The sequence below is a fragment of the Tachypleus tridentatus genome, chromosome 11, assembly GCF_004210375.1.
Source record: "Tachypleus tridentatus isolate NWPU-2018 chromosome 11, ASM421037v1, whole genome shotgun sequence".
NCBI classification, from domain to species: Eukaryota; Metazoa; Arthropoda; class Merostomata; order Xiphosura; family Limulidae; genus Tachypleus; species Tachypleus tridentatus.
This window is the reverse complement of record NC_134835.1, coordinates 70,736,391-70,754,274: the sequence shown is the minus strand read 5'-3', so window position 1 is coordinate 70,754,274 and position 17,884 is coordinate 70,736,391. Positions and strand designations below refer to the sequence as shown.

The 17,884-nt window shown below is 32.4% G+C and overlaps 1 protein-coding gene across 4 annotated transcripts in view; it reads left to right on the top strand.

Moving 5' to 3' along the window:
- The window catches only part of LOC143232415 (protein timeless-like), a 75,460-nt gene extending 62,032 nt beyond the window's left edge, over window positions 1-13,428 (top strand). For 3 of the 4 annotated variants that reach the window (XM_076467860.1, XM_076467859.1, XM_076467857.1), the window contains exons 21-23: window positions 1,484-1,684; window positions 2,242-2,374; window positions 10,849-13,428. In XM_076467860.1, coding sequence (XP_076323975.1) covers window positions 1,484-1,684; window positions 2,242-2,374; window positions 10,849-10,927 — 413 coding nt within the window. In that variant the 3' untranslated portion in view covers window positions 10,928-13,428. The remainder of the gene's footprint in view (window positions 1-1,483; window positions 1,685-2,241; window positions 2,375-10,848) is intronic. The other variant, XM_076467861.1, reaches the window with a different exon arrangement.
- Window positions 13,429-17,884: the final 4,456 nt, after the last annotated feature.

Sequence of the window (17,884 nt, the reverse complement as noted above, 5' to 3'; positions counted from 1 at the left end):
TAAAGAGGATCATGGTTAGTAACAAAAGTTAGAGACAGAAATAAAGCGACCCCATTAGTTCTTTTACAATGAGAAACTTAGTTGGGCTCCCAATCATAGGGGCAAAAAACACCATGAGCACAGATGATCCAAGAAGTTTAGGATAAAAGTGGAATTAATGTAAGGAAGAATAAAAATATGCATGGAAACAAGTGTTGAAACACAAGATTGGGCAGGCTCAGGTAAAGGAGTCTCTCGTTGTCATTACAGTATTGTATGACTGATGTAAAGGTGTTTCAAAAACTGTTGGAAATGCCAAAAATGTGGTAACATAAATGCATATTCCAGTGAATTCACAAAACTAATGTTTTAATGATCTCTTTTTGGAAAATATGTAGAAGATGGTCTGTTTTTATTTGATTATTCCTTTTTATTAGTTGGAAAGAAAATGAGCCAGGTATGGTCATGGTGCATAGACTTAATCAAGACCTTGAATAAATATTAACAGATAGTTAAAACAGTAAGCACAAAGATTGCACTAAATCTTACGAAAACAAAAGATAAGTCTGAAGACAAGTAGCATCAATAAAAGAATGAACCTGTGTTCATATACTAGTTCTCATGGTGATAACTGTGCATGGAGGATGTGTCATCTGATTTTCTACTGAGTGGTGCTATAGTTTAACAATGATTACCTCACAGTTTGACAAATGTAGGTGTGGAGGCATTTTTCAAGGCTCGTAGAATGTGCAAGAATTAACACAGCAGTGCTCATGAGTTAATACCTCTTCATGGTGCAGATAGATTAGATGCATTTGTGAATAATCTTTTTTCAAAACAAATTATGTTAGTAGTATTGTTGTATGCACATATGATTTTGGATTTATAGTATAATATTGCAGAAACAGTTTGTGTATGATAATTTTACTAAACATTAGTCAAATGAGAATTTATCTCTTCATCTTAAAAAATGTTTCCAAATTAGTTAAAGATGCAAACTGAAACATCATTATTTTCCTTGAGTGTGGAATAAAGTAATTTAGAATAAATATATAACTCTTTTTAAACTCAAACAAAAATAAAAATGTAAATTTTATTTTAAGATATTTTCTTCTTTTTTACCAGTATACCTGTGTCATATAAATAAATGTATTATTTTGATAACAGATTTATTGAAGAGCTTGAACAATTAAAAAAAAAAGAATTTTCCCCAAGCTGTGAATTTATATTTGTTGCTTTTTATTCAATACAAAATTACACAATGAACTGTTTGCACTTTACCTGTCACAGAAATCAAAATGTAGTTTTTTAGAGTTATAAGCCCACAAACATACAGCTGAATTACCAGAGAGCAAATACACACTGAACAGTGGTGAAAAATACTGCATAAAAATGCAGCATATACAGAAATTTCCATAATAAATTGTCATTCTGTGAATATGTAGTTTTTTCTATGTAGGAGCTGTTTAAAACTGTAGACTGATATTTTCTCCTTTATTTCTAGTATTGAAACAAAGCATTATGATCGTGGCCTACAGTGAAGCTCAGGAAGCTGCTCTTCACTCTGATTCATTCATTCAACTGTTGCATAAACTAGGTTTTCATCTTCCTGCTGATGTGGGGCGTGCATATCCCAGAATACCTTGCTTTTGGACAGCTGATGTCTTATTCACTGTAGCCACCAGACTTGGGCCTGTAGATCCTGGTTGGTAAAAGTTTTACAAAGTTAATTAATTATGTTTTTAATGATATATGTAAGGGGAAAGAGTAGTAATGTTTAAGATTTTGAATATCTGACCTCACCAGCTATTTTAAATCTTAAACCATATATTGGCAAGTGATGGAAAAACTAAACTGTTTGAAATCTTTTGTCATCTAAAACTATGCAAAGTTGTAGAATTTAAAAACACATTTTCCCATGGTAAACAACAATAACTACAGAGAGAAGATACAATTATAAGAAAGGTTGATAATAATCTAGTCCAATTCTAGAGAGAGATGTGAAAGCAGGTATTAATGTCCAAATTTTGGCAATAATATTCACAAATGAAACTGATATTAATTGGTATTCATATTCTAACTTGAGTTTTTCATTAATATTTTGACTTGCTGCTTAATGTTCAGAGTTATCCTTTAAAGTACCAAATTTTAATGTGAGACTTCTGTGATATCCTATGTGGTATTAATATCTTTTATTTTCTATAAGAGCATATTAAATAAACAAAAAAAAAGACAAACTGTTTATCAGGATTTTGTCTCTAGGTGGGATAAAATTTAGTCTAGATAGCTTAGAAGACTACATTCAAGAGCTTCATGGTTCTGAATATTTTCATCCATCATCTAGTCAGGAATCCTTTAACCCTCCAATCAATCATCTCTCTTCTGATAATTTAAGGTGAGACACTCTGAGAATTAAATGCTTGTCAAATTTAAGTATTAAAATTTATAGTATTTCCAAATACCAGTCTTCTATATCAGTTCAAATTTTTCTAATAGACTAGAAAGAAAAGTTTTTCACGAAAAATATCACAATTTTCCAGTAGTTTGTTTTATAACTGTTGGTAGTTTTACCATTGCATACATACCCATGCTACATGTATCTGTTATGCAATAATAAAACTGGTCTCTTCTCCATAAAGAATTTATTTAAGAAATGCACATCTAGTTTCTTCTGACAAATTTTCTTTCAACAAACTATATACTTATTTTCATGTGTGTTAAAGTTACTTTAACTCTTCACTGTAGCAAACAACAGTATGACTATAGCTGTGGCACACACCACTGTTTAATCACGTCTTATCATTCTCAGAGTGATACTGTAACATATATTTTACTTCAAATGCTTGGCTTAGCATTTCTAGTAATATATTACACTTGCTGAGCTCAGTTTCATTTTTTTTTCAGTTTCAACTTTGTTTAGTGTCATGTTATAGATTTTAATATTTACATTTTAAAGTATTTGTTATTATTCAGATAAAGTTTACCTTAACACTACTAGTGAAGTTTCATCACCAAGTATTTTTTGAAGCATAGCAGATATTGCTATATGGATTATCTCCATAAAAGAGATACAATTCTATCTAGAAATCCAGTCCAGTCGTATTGGAGCTGAAATACTATATTTTGTTTACTAATTTGTATTGCACAGGAAAAATAAAAATAAAAAAAGTAAAAAACTTTTACTTCACATTCAACACTGGGTAGTCTGATTTTTGAGACTAGTCATCTTTCACTTATAGATAGATACATGGCACAGCATGATAGTATTACCTCTGTGACTGTTTTTTCTTTATGTCAAAATTGTGCTGATGATCAGCTCACATGATTAAGTTGGTAATGTTAAGGAAAATAAAAATAGAGAGTAGTTAAATCTAGATATGTGTTTCTGTCCATCATATATGGCAATAACAGTCTTTGATGTCCTAACATTATTTGACTTTAGGAGATTCACTTCCAACAGTTATTATTATTTCAAGTTATTTACACATATATGTATTGATTAATGTTTTCCTTATATTTCAAATACCAAAGTGAAAACATTATTCAATGAATAGTATAAATAATTTTAAAAAAGCATTATTACAAATGAAATTAAATAAATAAATGAGTGTTCATGATATCATTTTGTGTAAAAAGAATTGTATTATTCATATACAATAATAAACTTATCTCTGTAATATATTTTAATTGCAGAAAATAAGTTTAATTTTAACATTCAGGTTTGTCATATTTAAAATTGAAGTAATGATTCATGTGAACGTGTATTACGTATGCTTTAAGTATTTTTTTTAATTTTAGTGATATAAATTAATAAGGAGTATACATGTCATTGTAATTTTTAGCAACTTTGAATAACTGGAACATATTTCAAATGTTGCTAAATTTCTTAAAATTTTATCATTTGTAACAGCATCTATAGATAAATCTTAATGTCTTTATTAAACTGTGATTATAATGTTATGTAGTAAGAGGTAAAAGACAGACATATCCGTGTAAAACTTGGAAAATGCATTATTTTTCTGAAAACACTAAATGATAGGAAAAGTTAACTTTAAAAAAAACATTACATACAGAAATATCCTACTGCGTCCAGAGAAACTGTTATAGTTGATAACATGTTCTCCCCAGTATCCTTGTCCATGGTAGAATCCTGCATGCCACATGGCACTGAAGGCTCAAAAAGGAGCCTGGGATGTATTTCATAGGTATCCCACACTTTAAAACTGCATTGCTTTTCAGTGGGCCCATGCACATGCTCGGCAGATCAAGACATCAAAGCCAGAAGGAATCTTAGATTAAATGCACATCTAGCATCTCTTCTACCATCAGTTTCAAAGTCATATTGGACAAGATTCAGAAGGTCAGTGAACAGTATACTTCCACCTCTCTCTTGATCTTGATCTCTGATGGCCAGGAAGTTGCTGATGCTCTCATTGAAAGTTTTTCTTGGACATCTATCACTTCTGCTTCTTCCTCCACCTTCTTAGCCATGAAGACTAAGGCAGAGATATTACTTCTTTCCTTTTGGGCTGATCATCTCTATGACTATAATCACCTCTTTATACTAGAGGAACTCAAGCTTGCTCTTCATTGATCTGGCAGTACATCAGTTGGACCTGATGATATTCACTATGAAATGCTGCAACATCTCTCTTCTGCCTCTCTTGCTATTCCTCTGGTTGTTTTTAATTTGATCTGCAGGAGAATGCTAGTCCTGATGCTTGGTGCCAGGCTATTGCCCTCCATTTTTCCAAGCCTATAAAGGATCCCAAGATTCCCTCAAACTACCACCGATTTGCTTTGATGAGCTGTCTCTGTAAGATCTTAAAGAGAAAGGTTAATGCTCATCTTGTTTAGTTCCTCGAATCAAACAATCTCCTTTCGCCCAGTGTGGCTTTCGACAACAGCAACTCTTTTCATTATAAAGATTAATGCATTACTGAACAATTCCCCCCTACAGTTGCAAATGGACTCTATATTGACAACTTCCACATCTCTTGTCAGTCATCGAGCATGAGGTTTATTGAGCATCAGCTACAGACTGACCTCAGTCATTTACTGAAGTGGACCACAGCAAATTGTTTTACCTTTTCTCTCTCTTGAAAACCATTTACATGCACTTTTGCCACCAATGGAGTATTCACCCCAATTCCGAGCTCCATCTCTGTAAAGTTGTGCTTCCTGTGGTCCCTGAGTTAAAATTCTTGGGGCCTATAGTTGAGCATAAATTGACTTACATTCCTATCACCAAGCAGTTAGGCATTATGTATACAAGGGCACTGAACATCCTCTGTGTCTTCTCTTCCACCAGTTTGCAGTCAACTTGGAGTGAGCAACATGATAACAAGCTTTTTCAGATAAAACCTTCTATTGGAGTTTGGTCACTTTGTTTCCATCAAGATCAGAAAAAGAAATTTATCCTAACTAGACTATGCATTGGTCACAGTTTCTAACTCATCATTTTTTTTTATCTGGGACTGATGCAATAATGTGTAGTCTGTGTGATACTTAAGTCACAATACCCCACATTATGTTTGTGAGTGACAACACTATTTTAAACATCTTGGAAAGGGACATTGGTGATTCTGACAGTGACCACCTTACAAATGTTTTTAATTCTTTAAGGACCATTAGCCTTTTTAATTCTACTAAAGTTTTTATCTGAGATTAAGCCATTGTTTTTGTTTTAACTTAATTTCACTTTACACTTTATAATACATAAAACTCCAAACAACATTATTCTTGGAGAAAATGCTATCATTGTTTTGCCATTCACATTAATGTATAAAACATTCAAGTAAAATTTGATATATTAAATTAAAATACTTTTGTAGTCTTTGTTAACTTTGTATGTGTTTTTTTAATGAAATTCATCTTATACTTTGTTTATAAATTGAAAGATTTTCTACTATTTATCATTTTTTTAATAATGGTATTTTACTTCTCATCTGTTTAAGAATGGGCTTTTATAATCCCCAGTTTTAGAAAGAATATGTTCTCTTAGAGTTTGATTGAGCTAGCACGTATAACCATCACTTTATAATCATTTCTCTTATTCAAAGTAGACATCTAATTTTTCTCTTTTATAATTTCTGTTTATTTCATGAACTTGGGGACATTATCCCAAATAACTGTGCAACTATTCACACTATAAATATCGGTTGTAATCATATCATTATCAGTATTAAAGATAAAGCATCTGGTACAAACCTATTGAAAGTCTAACAACAGTGGCATGCAACATTGTTTCCTTTAGCATGGAACTGTATCATTCTAATATGCAAATACTACATACTTTTTTTTCTTATAGTATATGTAATTTCTGTCTCTAAATCTTTAACTTGTTTAGTATTCTTATTTGTAATATTCTAAATCTGGTTGAGTTTCTCTTTTACATTCATCTTGAGATGTTACTTCTTTTGTAGTTTAAATGGTCAAGGAAATTAAGTATTATTGCTTAGGATAACTGCATTGTATCCTTCCTTACCATGTGTATGGAAATACTTGCAACTGTCACATGCAACAGATATATTTTTGCATTCTCCTGCCCTTTTTTGATTGGTGAACTACAGAGAAAATGTGTATTGTGAATCTTTTAATACTTTTGTACTAAACATTTCAAAATTTGAAGAAGACATTCCATTTCATATGTAAGAACACAACGACTCATTGACAAATTTTCATCTCTTTTTGTCATTCTCTTTTATACCTGCTTATTTTTCATTTTATTTCAACTTCATTTTACTTTTACACTAAGTTGTATTAAATTTGACTTTTTATTTCAATATAGTGTTTTATATCCTTTCTTCTAAGCTCATCACTATTATAATCACATACTATTTTATTTTTACTTTAGAATAAATCATTTGTTTCATTCACTGCTGTGTCTCATCTCATTCATTTTACCTTCAACAAATTGCCACAACTGTCATTCTACATATTAAATCCATGAACCTGTTGTTTGCATGGATGCTGAATGACTTTGATCTAGGTTTAACCTTGAATTACCACAGATAACCATGAGCAAACAAATGTTATGCCTGTGACAGCATCTAATTATTGTGAAATTGGTAGTTGGTTTGTATATTCAAGTTCTCCAAGTTATCTTTTCTATCTTGGGCTTCTTGGGAGAAATCTTTCAAGAAATATATTTGCATTCAGGAAGAGCAATTTACTGAAGAGGATAATAAACAGCTTGATCATAGATGTAGAACAGAGGAACCTTAGTTAAATTCTTTTTTGGATGCTGAGTTTTTTCATGCACTACAACAGAGGTTTTGGAGCTTTATACTGTATCCGACTCTCCCCCTCTGATTTCAAATGCACAGATGGAAAGTCATCAAGAAGACATGGGTAACTGTGGATCTGATTAACTAAACTGGATAAGTCTTTATAGTGAACCATAGACATCATCATTTAGTACAACTGATGCTTCCATATTGGACAATGATTTTGTAATTGGCTAGAGGTAAGTTATTGTAGGCAAATCAAGTTTACCAATCCATCTCTTCCAACCTTCTAAAGACATGGTTAGTACATGATTCACCCTTGTAGTCCACATATAATGTACTATGGATAAGCTAGAAGCTCTCTTCTTTGGAGAAGAGCAGTATTAACTCTTTGTGCCAACTTGAACTTTCTATTCAGTGGGCTTGGGTGGTACTATGACAATGTATTCCTTGTACAAAATGTCAGAATACTGCACTGATAATTAATAAATTAAAGTACTAGTTCAACTTGTGTTTTTGGTGAGGTAAGAAGTCTCCCCAAGAAAGCTAACTTTTGCAGCTACAGCATACAAAGATGAAGAGGCAGCAAAATAAATATAATAATTTTTTTTTCATAGAAAGTTCAAAATTTATGAATATTTCTAAATGATAAAATAACTATTATGACTATTATTTCTTTTTTAGTAATTCACATACAGGTGCAAAGTAATAGAGTCAACTAAAATGCTGGTTACTGCCATCCCTCCAAAGTTCATGTGAAAAATTAACAACTCTTGTTGTTGCTGACAAGGTGTGGGACAGTATATGTGATACTGTATCCCAAACAAAATTTGTTTGATAAGGCTTTTGCTGCATTTATACCATTGTAGACTCTTTGCAACTGTTCTGCAATTGTATTTTATTTAGTTTTTAATTTTTGTGCTGCTCAGTAGAGTGTCATGTTGGTTGCTGTGTTACAACAGCTGAAGACCAGGCAGTTCAACCACTGTGTGTTGGCACACACATATGTGTAATTTGATTTCAGTATGTTATAGAAGGCTGCCAAGATTGCTGCCATGGAATTTACTTGCTTTTAAATAGTAAAGATGAAACTCAGAAAATTTGATTATACATAGATAGTATGGAAAAACCTCATTGTATAGTTGAAAACTTTAAATGTGGATTTCACCAAACATCACCTCATACTGAAACTTTTTACCTATATCTGAATAGGTTGAACAATCTGATGTCATATTTTCTTTATCTTTCAAATGGTTCAGAATGGTAATTAGAATATTTGTTATTACACTTTGAATAATGTGTGTGAATTAAGTTAACTGTTATTTTCATTAGTCACCAACATGGAAAGTGTTCTATCCTTAAAAGTACAACTCAAACCCAGCATACCATTTATGATTAAGTCTGTAGAAGCTACTAAACTTCCAACTCCCACACTCACGGAAATCAGTCAGTGTCTGCCTGTTTTCCATAATAATAACACCAATGGACAGTGAAGCAAAATAATTGTTGAAGGGGTCGAATAGTTATTCAGAGTCTGACAATCTCCATTGTTCTCACAGGATAAGCACATCAACTATACTGTCCACTAGGAATTTGGGTACCCTCTTTTCCAAAACCCCAAAACTCTGGTCATAGCTAAAGCAACAGTTAGAGAAGGAAAGATAGGAAGATGTCATTGGCATTGAAGACCTGGTGGTATATAGCTTGTCTGTTGGAATGATACTCAGTGAGACATCAACACGAGGATAAAACCTGGGCTTTCATTTTACAAGTACATAGGCTAAAGAAGCCCAAAGATATCTACACTGCACTGGTAGGTGGGAGAGCCATGGGAGAACCCCTGCATGGTGCTAAGAAAGACTCCCATTTTACAAGAAATAATAAGTAAGGTAAATAAGCACAAAACATAAAATAAATGGCATTAGCTGTATCTACATCATAGTTGTCAGTTTCTGCAAGTTAGTCATCTCTGGCTGAAAGATTTGGGATCCATGAGCTACCCAGTGGACATCCAGTCAATGTTACTAAAAGAGACTGATGCCCAGGCAGTGATGTGTTGGTGGGAGTTCACATTTCAACAATAGGATTATTGGCAAGAGAAGGAGTGAAGTAGTACCAGAGCCTCTGAGGAACTCTGCTAAGCTGGAAAGCCCTTGCTTAGCCACAACAAGCACTGAGCTGAGACCTCAATCTTATTGAAGAGATAAGTTTCAGAAAAATAAATACTAACTGCTGCCCTGGATAACCTGCTTATCATCCTTCACTGATCACAATGGAACTAGCTTCTGTTTGTAAATATATATGTTTGGTTTATTTCCCAATATGCTCCCTTCTCAATAAAATATATTTTATAAGAAGCAAAGCTGCATAATCTTTATTGGAAATTAAGTATAGCATTCTGTTGCTTTACTTTTGAAATTAATTGAATCTGGTATATTGAATGCCCTGATAGAGTTTGTTGTATGTTGTATATGTTTTGTTTAAGAGATTTATTATTTTGTAGTTCATTTTGTGCATGAGTATTTCATTTTTATTTGTATTCATTATTTGTTTAAAATTTGTTTAAATTTTTTTAACTTATTCTATACATCATTTCCTTTGTATTTGATATTTTGTTCAAGTGGTCTATCATTTTCTCTAAAAGGCTTTATATATGGGATGTTCTGCTTTGTTCTTCATATCAGTTTTTCAAGATATTGTTCAAATTTTATATATGAAGAACTATATTTTATGTGATTTTCTTAGGGTCAAATTCATCATTTCAATGTTTCTTTGAAGGATATTATCTCCACATTATTTTTAAAGGATCATTTTGTATTAATCATTCTGATTTTGAAGAATTTTACTTTATGCCTGTGATTTGTTTAATCAGTGTTTGTTTTCCTCTTTATTATTATTATTACAATTATTTTAGGTCTAGTTTGGTCCTGTTTAATTTAGTTAGTGATTCTTTTTTTTTTTTTCATTTTGTTGTGTTGTTCTTTTTGCATGCTCAAGGGTTAAGTGTTTTTATATGCTTTTTTGTTTCCTACTTTTTCTTGATCTCAGCCATATTTGGTACTGTGTTGTTTGTCTTGTGCTATTTTGTGATGCTCCTATTCAGCCTAACCAAAGTTTTCAATTGTCATGTAGTTCTAGCAATTCTCAATGTAACTTTTTAATTGAAATAAAACTAAATATGCTTGAGGACTAACACATGAACCCAATGTATCATGTGCTTATTATATCATACAACTAATGCAAAGCAGTTAAAATAAGTTTTTCTTTTATTGAAGAAAGACAACTTTTTACAGCTGAAGAAACTAGAATCGATCAGTAAATAATTACATTTGGACTAGTTTTACTAAAAATCGTTTTTGTTTTATATCTTCTCTCTTTCTCCCTACTATATGTTTTCTTAAGATGACTTTTAGAGCTAAATTATCTTTTTAAAACTTTAGTGTTTAATGGTAGTTTGGTTAACTCACTGTAGTAACCTCAAGTTTTGTATTTTGTCACTGTTTATGTTGTTCTTGACTTACTGTGTAAGAAATTTAACTGAATAATCCAGTCTTGCATATTTAATATTTCATTGTGGTTATACATACATCCAGCTGTTTAGCAACTGTAACTGTCCGTTGGCTTCACTCTTCCTTTACAGCTCGTGGTTGGATCTAGAAGAACAGAGTAAGAAGGAAGATTGTGTTCCTGAAATCATCAACTCTACACAACCACATTGACCCAGTTATCCATGAACATCTATAATTGTGCCAACATGAACATCAAAATGGTTCAGCATGTAAATGAAGTCATCAAATTCATGTATAGAGGACCAAAACAAAGAGAGGTTTCATCAGTGATAATAACCAGCCTGTATGAGCAGTAAACAAGTCACCTAAATAAAAAAGGGTTGGCTTTTTAAACGTATAACAATAAATCTAGTACGTGATATAGTTTGTTTTTTTCAAGTATTTAGTAAGAAATAAAGAAAAATAGCTTATCTTCCTAAGCTTAAAAATATCCCAATATGTTCCATTCTCATTAAAATATATTTTATAAGAAGCAAAGCTGCATAAACTTTATTGAAATTTAAGTATTGCATTTTGTTGCTTTACTTTTTAAATTAATTGAATCTGGTATATTGAATGCCCTGAAAGAGTTTGTTGTATGTATTATGCATTTTCTTTCTGGTCAAAGAGGGATTTTCATTATTAAGACTTAGCATTTATGGTAGAATATAGAAATATGTGGAAATTATTTATATGATGTTGGATTTTTTCCAGCAATGCAGCCATATTTGTTACTACTTGTCAGTGTCCTCAAAATTTGCATAAACTCTATATATGTGAAATTAATGATGATGTATTTTCAAAACGAGAGAGAGAAATATTAGAGATCTATGGGCTGTTGGTATCAATTGTACTTTTACAAGTATTTGTCACACTTTATTAGATTGATTCTGTCTTATATCTACAAAATATTTGTTGTAACATTTATTTCTCTTTCTGATTTTTGTGCATTTAAGTTTTAACTTATTAAGCACGTTGGTGTGGTCTTAAACGAGAATTGAATTTAGTTAAGAAGCTTTGTTAGAGTCATTAAAAAGTTATGATGACAGCTATTTTAAAAGGTTAAAGATCATTTGAAACTTTCTATTATTGATAATTCAACTAAAGTTATTGTTCATTAAATATTTATTTGTCTAAATTAATACATCAGTGGTTATGTTTTGAAGCGGAGTCATATTTATCAACTGCATATTCGTTCTAGAAGTACAAAAAGTTGATATTTTGCAAGACTTTGCTTTTAAGTTTTGTTTTCAAATACACTTATATGTATTTATTTAGTCCTTCTGTATGTGAACAAAACATGTTGCTTTTAAGTAAGGGTGTTTCCTGGTGGGTTAATCATAAACTTATGGACTTAGAACTCAAGAATGTGTGGTTCAATTCCTTGCAGTGGACAGAGTGAGAAAACCACTTGTGTATCTTTGCACTAAGAAAACGACACTGAAGAAAGAATATCATAGGAGATATTTTTATCAATTAAATTTCTAAAGCTTTGGGAATTGATCCATGTGGGTAAAATTTCTTATTTTCTAATTAATTTTCTTCCTCTTTCTTGAGATTTGTTTTATTTTAAAAATGCAGCTGTTGTAAGCCATGTAGGACCCAGAAGACAGATATTTTGTTCTGCTGGGTAGTTGTACTTATGCAGTTAAGTAAGAATGAATGAGACAGTGCATATGTGTGTAAAGTTTAACAACATGTTCACAAACCAAAGATGATAACTTTGAACAGTAGATTGTAAAGATATATCTGGGCTCTTCCTGCCTTCTGATTTTAAGGATCGTTGTAATTATCATAACTGTGTAATGTTTTATTCATTTTTGTATTAATGTGTTTTATGAATAGAAGAGTATGTCTAGTTTTGTCAGTTTTTACCTTCATTTTGTTAAATAATATCTCAATGTGTATCATCACTGTGCTCCAGTATTAAATGTGAAATGACCAAAATTGTTCTTTGATAATATATTGTGTGTGAAATTGTATGTTTGTTGTGGAGGTATTATATTTTTTATGGACCAAAATGAAAGATCAAATCTCACAATTAAAAGATGAAGCAAACCATCATTTAAAAAGTACAAAAAGGTCTGGTCTGTTTGGTATTTTAATCACATTTTGGCCTTCTTTTACCATCATTAAACTTAGGAATGTTGTGTGTTATCTTGTAAGTATATTATTTACATAAACTGCAGAATCACTTCATCACACTATTTTACCAACGTTTATGATTATATTTGAAGTGAATAAATGGCAGTATTTTTTTAGAAAATTCATCGTTGAAGTTTTGAAATTTTTACATGGTGAGCTATTCATTACTTTCATGACTCATATGACACCTGAAAAGCTCATTTTATGGGAAGTTGCAGCTCACAGTCTGCATTCCTCTTCTGTTATAGTATTGTCAGCAGCATTGAAATATAGTGAAGTAATAATCCACCAATATTCGATTTATTTGTATTATGAACTGTATAAAAATAATTTATTGAAGAGTTTTTCCAAGTAGTTATAAAGACTATAATTTGTTTTTTGTGTAACTTTGATTTGATAGATTTTTAGATTATATATTTTAGTGTCTTATGTTTTTGTATATTTAGAATTTGAGCAAGTGTTATTGTACTATTTGTCAGAAGAATTTATATTGTACATTATTGTATGTGGAAATAAAACCATTCACATATCTGGATCTTTGTATTAATTTGTTGCATAAAATGTTCACACAGATGGAGAGAAAGTATTAAACAGATTAATGGATAAGTAAATAGCACTTATCTGTAATGCCTCAGACTACTACATATATATTACCACAGAACTGTGTGGATGAAGGACATATAATATTAATGGTACATTCTTTACAAATGAAAGAGAAACATCTTCTAGGGTGATAAATGTTGTATCTCAGCCACAACACTTTGCACACTTTCCATACATGGTTGAAAAAAAACTAATGAATACTGTCTACAAATGAGTATTCATGATCTATGGTAGAAGTACAGCATCTTCAATTGCCAATGATATTCTATATGATGGCCTTGTATGAACTATTGCTCTGCTGTGCAACTTCCACTGCAAGAGGTTTTTGCTCATTACACTAAGGCCAGTCTTTGTCCTCATTACATGTTTTATTTATTTCACCAGCAGTAATGAGTGACAGTTTCGAAAAGCCCATATGAGCAACCAAAAAGCAAAGTCCATGTCAGATGCCTACAAATGATGTAAGTTTAGTTTTCATTTGTACTTTCATCCTTTGGTATATTAACTTAGACATGTGACTGAATGCCTTGTCTTGAAGGAGCCATACTAATTTTAAGTCCAGACAGAAATGAAGTGATTTTTAAGAGATTAACCATGAAGCAAAGAATTAAATCTGTTTACAACATGATGCTCTTGGATATTGGGCCTTAGGGTAAGTTTTTCTTTGTATTACAACTATGAAGACTGTGAGATAAAAAAGAGAAGGCTTCAACATTTAAATGTAAATCACAATTACTTAACAATGCTTTTGCAGGTTACCAAGTAAAACGATACATTATAATATAGTAAACAATAGAATAAAGGAAATAAATTATGAGTGTGTGTGTAGAACCAATAAGAGCAAACAAGTGATTTTATTTAATGAGATTGTACCAGTTGTGTCCCCCATAACTTGTATGTTATACTAAACCCTAAACCCAGGATACAAATATACCCTGAAGTTAAGTTTAAATACAAATTGAAAATAAAGTTATTACGTTGCTTTAAAACTAAAACTCCAAGTTCAAACATGGGCATCTATCCTCTCCCCCTTGTGGCATAGATGCAGTCACTTCCATCACAGTGTTAGATATACATGACTGATCATTTTAAGTTTAGTATGAAATTAGTATTCAATTTATAAAGTCCAAACATTAAAGTAAGTTATTTTGAAAAGCAATAGTTGGGGCATGTTTGCTTATGTAACTGTTTGTGCATCATTTGTTAGGTGCTCCAGTAGTTGTGAATTGATGTCATGTAACTTAAACCTTCTAAATTTCTCTTATTGCATCATACAATACTTAGTAGTGTGTAAAAAGTTCTAGATTGCTGTCCAGAACATGTATGTTTATTTATCTATATATAAACATTAAACAATTTGGTATTAAATTTTTAATGTCATTCCTTGTTGTTACTTTCAATCATAGTGCTGTGTATTTAAGGTGTGGTTATAAGAGAAACTTAACAAAAACTACTTAACATTTATTTTATATTAAAGTCAGTATTTTTCTAGAGTCCTGATTCTAATTGCCTATTAACAATTAATAGCTCTGAAGCTACTTATTTCAAAAATTAGTGAAAAAACAAGATATAGACTTGGTGATCATAAATTTAGTCATAAAGGGTGTATAGTGGTGATTTTTAAATTGTAATAATATCAAATTGTATTTTAATAACAGTGTAAATAAGAATAATTTTTATCAGTTCAGTTCTTAGGTGACTGAACCAGTCTGTGTGGACTTTTCACAAAAATGTAATTTATTTAAAGTTATGGTTTCAACTGTGTAACAAATATCTATATACACATATGATTTATTTTAATATATTATTTTAAAACCAGTGGACTGTGTGCTGTTTGTTTATTGTTGAAATTTATTGCTAACAAGTTAGACACCTACTGTAAAGAACTGCAGCCCTATAAAACCTAAGAGTGGTAAGCCAGCCCGGATTATACAATGGCAAACAGCAGTAGAAGTAGACATGAACAACAGTGCAGCTGATCCTGGTGGCAAAAATATTGTAGATAATAACCACACCATATAACCATGTTGACTGACTTAGGTAAGTGGATAGAAAGAAGTGAGCAACTTAGACTCAAAAATAGTGATCTATGAGAGCTTGTTAAACAAGAACTATAGAGAGAAGAGTGTCAAAATAGGAGAGGCTGAGAAAATAGAGAAAGAAGAATATGAGAGAAGAAGACTGGAAATAGAGAGAATAATAATATAAATTGAGAAAGGAGAGAGGAGAGACCAGAAATAACATGATAGCAGAACTGGGACAAAGGTGACTGGGCAGTCTGTCTCAGCCCACTTTTCACAGGAAAAGGTCCACAAATCTGTGCAGGCATGACATTAGAAAATGCCATAAGCAATGTCAAGTTAAAAGTGGCCTTGGTGAAATGCTATAAACTGTCTTAGAAATAGTTTTGCCAGATATTAGGAGAAATCAAACTAACACTGGAGAAACTGTATTTCAGTTTGTGACATGTCTACAGTAATATTTCACAAAGTGACTTGGCATGACTAAGTGTGAAAATAATTTTAAAAGACTGGCAGATCTACTAATACATGAACAATTCATAATCACTTGCTCAACTAACATGTCACTCTTCCTAAAGTACCGAGCATAAAATAATGTTGATGAGATTATCGAGTTTGTGGAACAATATATGGATGCCCAAGGTGGGAGTATAACAGGGAAATCCAAGAATAACCATTAAAGTCGAAACAAAGTAGCATGGTACTACTAAAGGTGACAAGAAGCAAACAGGCAGAAGGGAGAAGAGATGCTATGCTTATTATAAAATATGGCACATCGTGAGTAAATGCAAGTCTACTATACTTTTTATAAAATCAAGCACATTGTGAGAATGTTCTAGTCTGTCACAATCAAACAGCAGCAGAAATCTCAACATAAAGCAGCTGGAGTTACCCACATAGATTATGCTAGCAAGAAACAATAAAAGATAACTGTTACTATGGATGCTGTTGCCAGAAGAAACAGGATGGAGGCAATTTGTCAGAATCACCACAAGAATGAAGTGCTATCACCATGATTAAACAGTGCATGATTGATGGCCAGCTCAAGTTGGCAAATGGATGAACAGTGCCAATAACAATCAGAGCATGTGACAGAAATCATGAGGTTTCACCAAACCACACATGCCAGTTCGGTGAAGATTATGTCAGAAACAAGAAGGTAAAAGTCCTACAAGACAGTGGGTGCAGCAGTGAGAACCAGTATAGTATCTGATGACCACATGACAGGAAAATTACAGTCATATGAAAAAGTTAGGACACCCTATGAAAGACTGTGTATTTTTGTAACATTTTTGGATATATAGATATTTAATCTCAAATTCAATAAGACTGAGATTCTAGAAATGTAACTAAACAATTAAAACTGAAGAAAAGACTTTACAAGATCTGTAAATATAATTCTACAAAAATGCATATTCTAACTGAGGAAAAAGTTAGGACACCCTATTTCCTAATAGCTAGTATTACCCCCTTTGGCTGAAATAACTGCAGTGAGATGCTTCTTGTAGCCATCTACCAGTCTCTGACATTGGTCTGAAGAAAGTTTGCCCCACTCCTCAATGCAGAATTCTTTCAGCTGTGAGATGTTTGAGGGGTTTCTTGTATGTACAGCCCGTTTCAAGTCACCCCACAGCATTTCAATAGGATTAAGATCTTGGCTTTGACTTGGCCATTCCAGGACTCTCCATTTCTTAGTTTTCAGCCAGTCCTTGGTGGATTTACTGGTATGTTTTGGGTCATTGTCGTGTTGCAGGGTCCAGTTCCGCTTCAGCTTTAATTTTCATACAGATGGTCTCATATTATCCTCAAGCACCCTCTGATACACAGTAGAATTCATGGTGGATTCTATGATTGTGATCTGTCCAGGTCCTGCTGCAGCAAAGCAGCCCTAAACCATGACACTTCCACCTCCATGCTTCACAGTTGGTATGAGGTTCTTTTCCTGGAATGCTGTATTTGGTTTACGTCAAACATGTCCTCTGTTCTGGTGTCCAAATAATTCAATTTTGAACTCATCTGTCCAAAGAACATTATTCCAGAAGTCCTGGTCTTTGTCTACATTCTCTCTGGCAAACTTCAGTCTGGCCTTGATGTTTCTCTTTGAGAGCAAAGGTTTCCTCCTTGCACACTTCCCATGCAAGTTAAACTTGTGCAGTCTCTTTCTGATTGTAGAGGCATGCACTTTCACGTCAACAGTAACCAGAGCCTGCTGTAGGTCCCGTGATGACATGTTAGGGTGTTTGGAGACCTCTTTTAGCATCTTGCGGTCTGCTCTCGGGGTGAACTTGCTTGGGCGACCAGACCTGGGCATGTTGGCAGTTGTTTTGAAAGCCCTCCACGTGTTGACTATTTTCTGGAC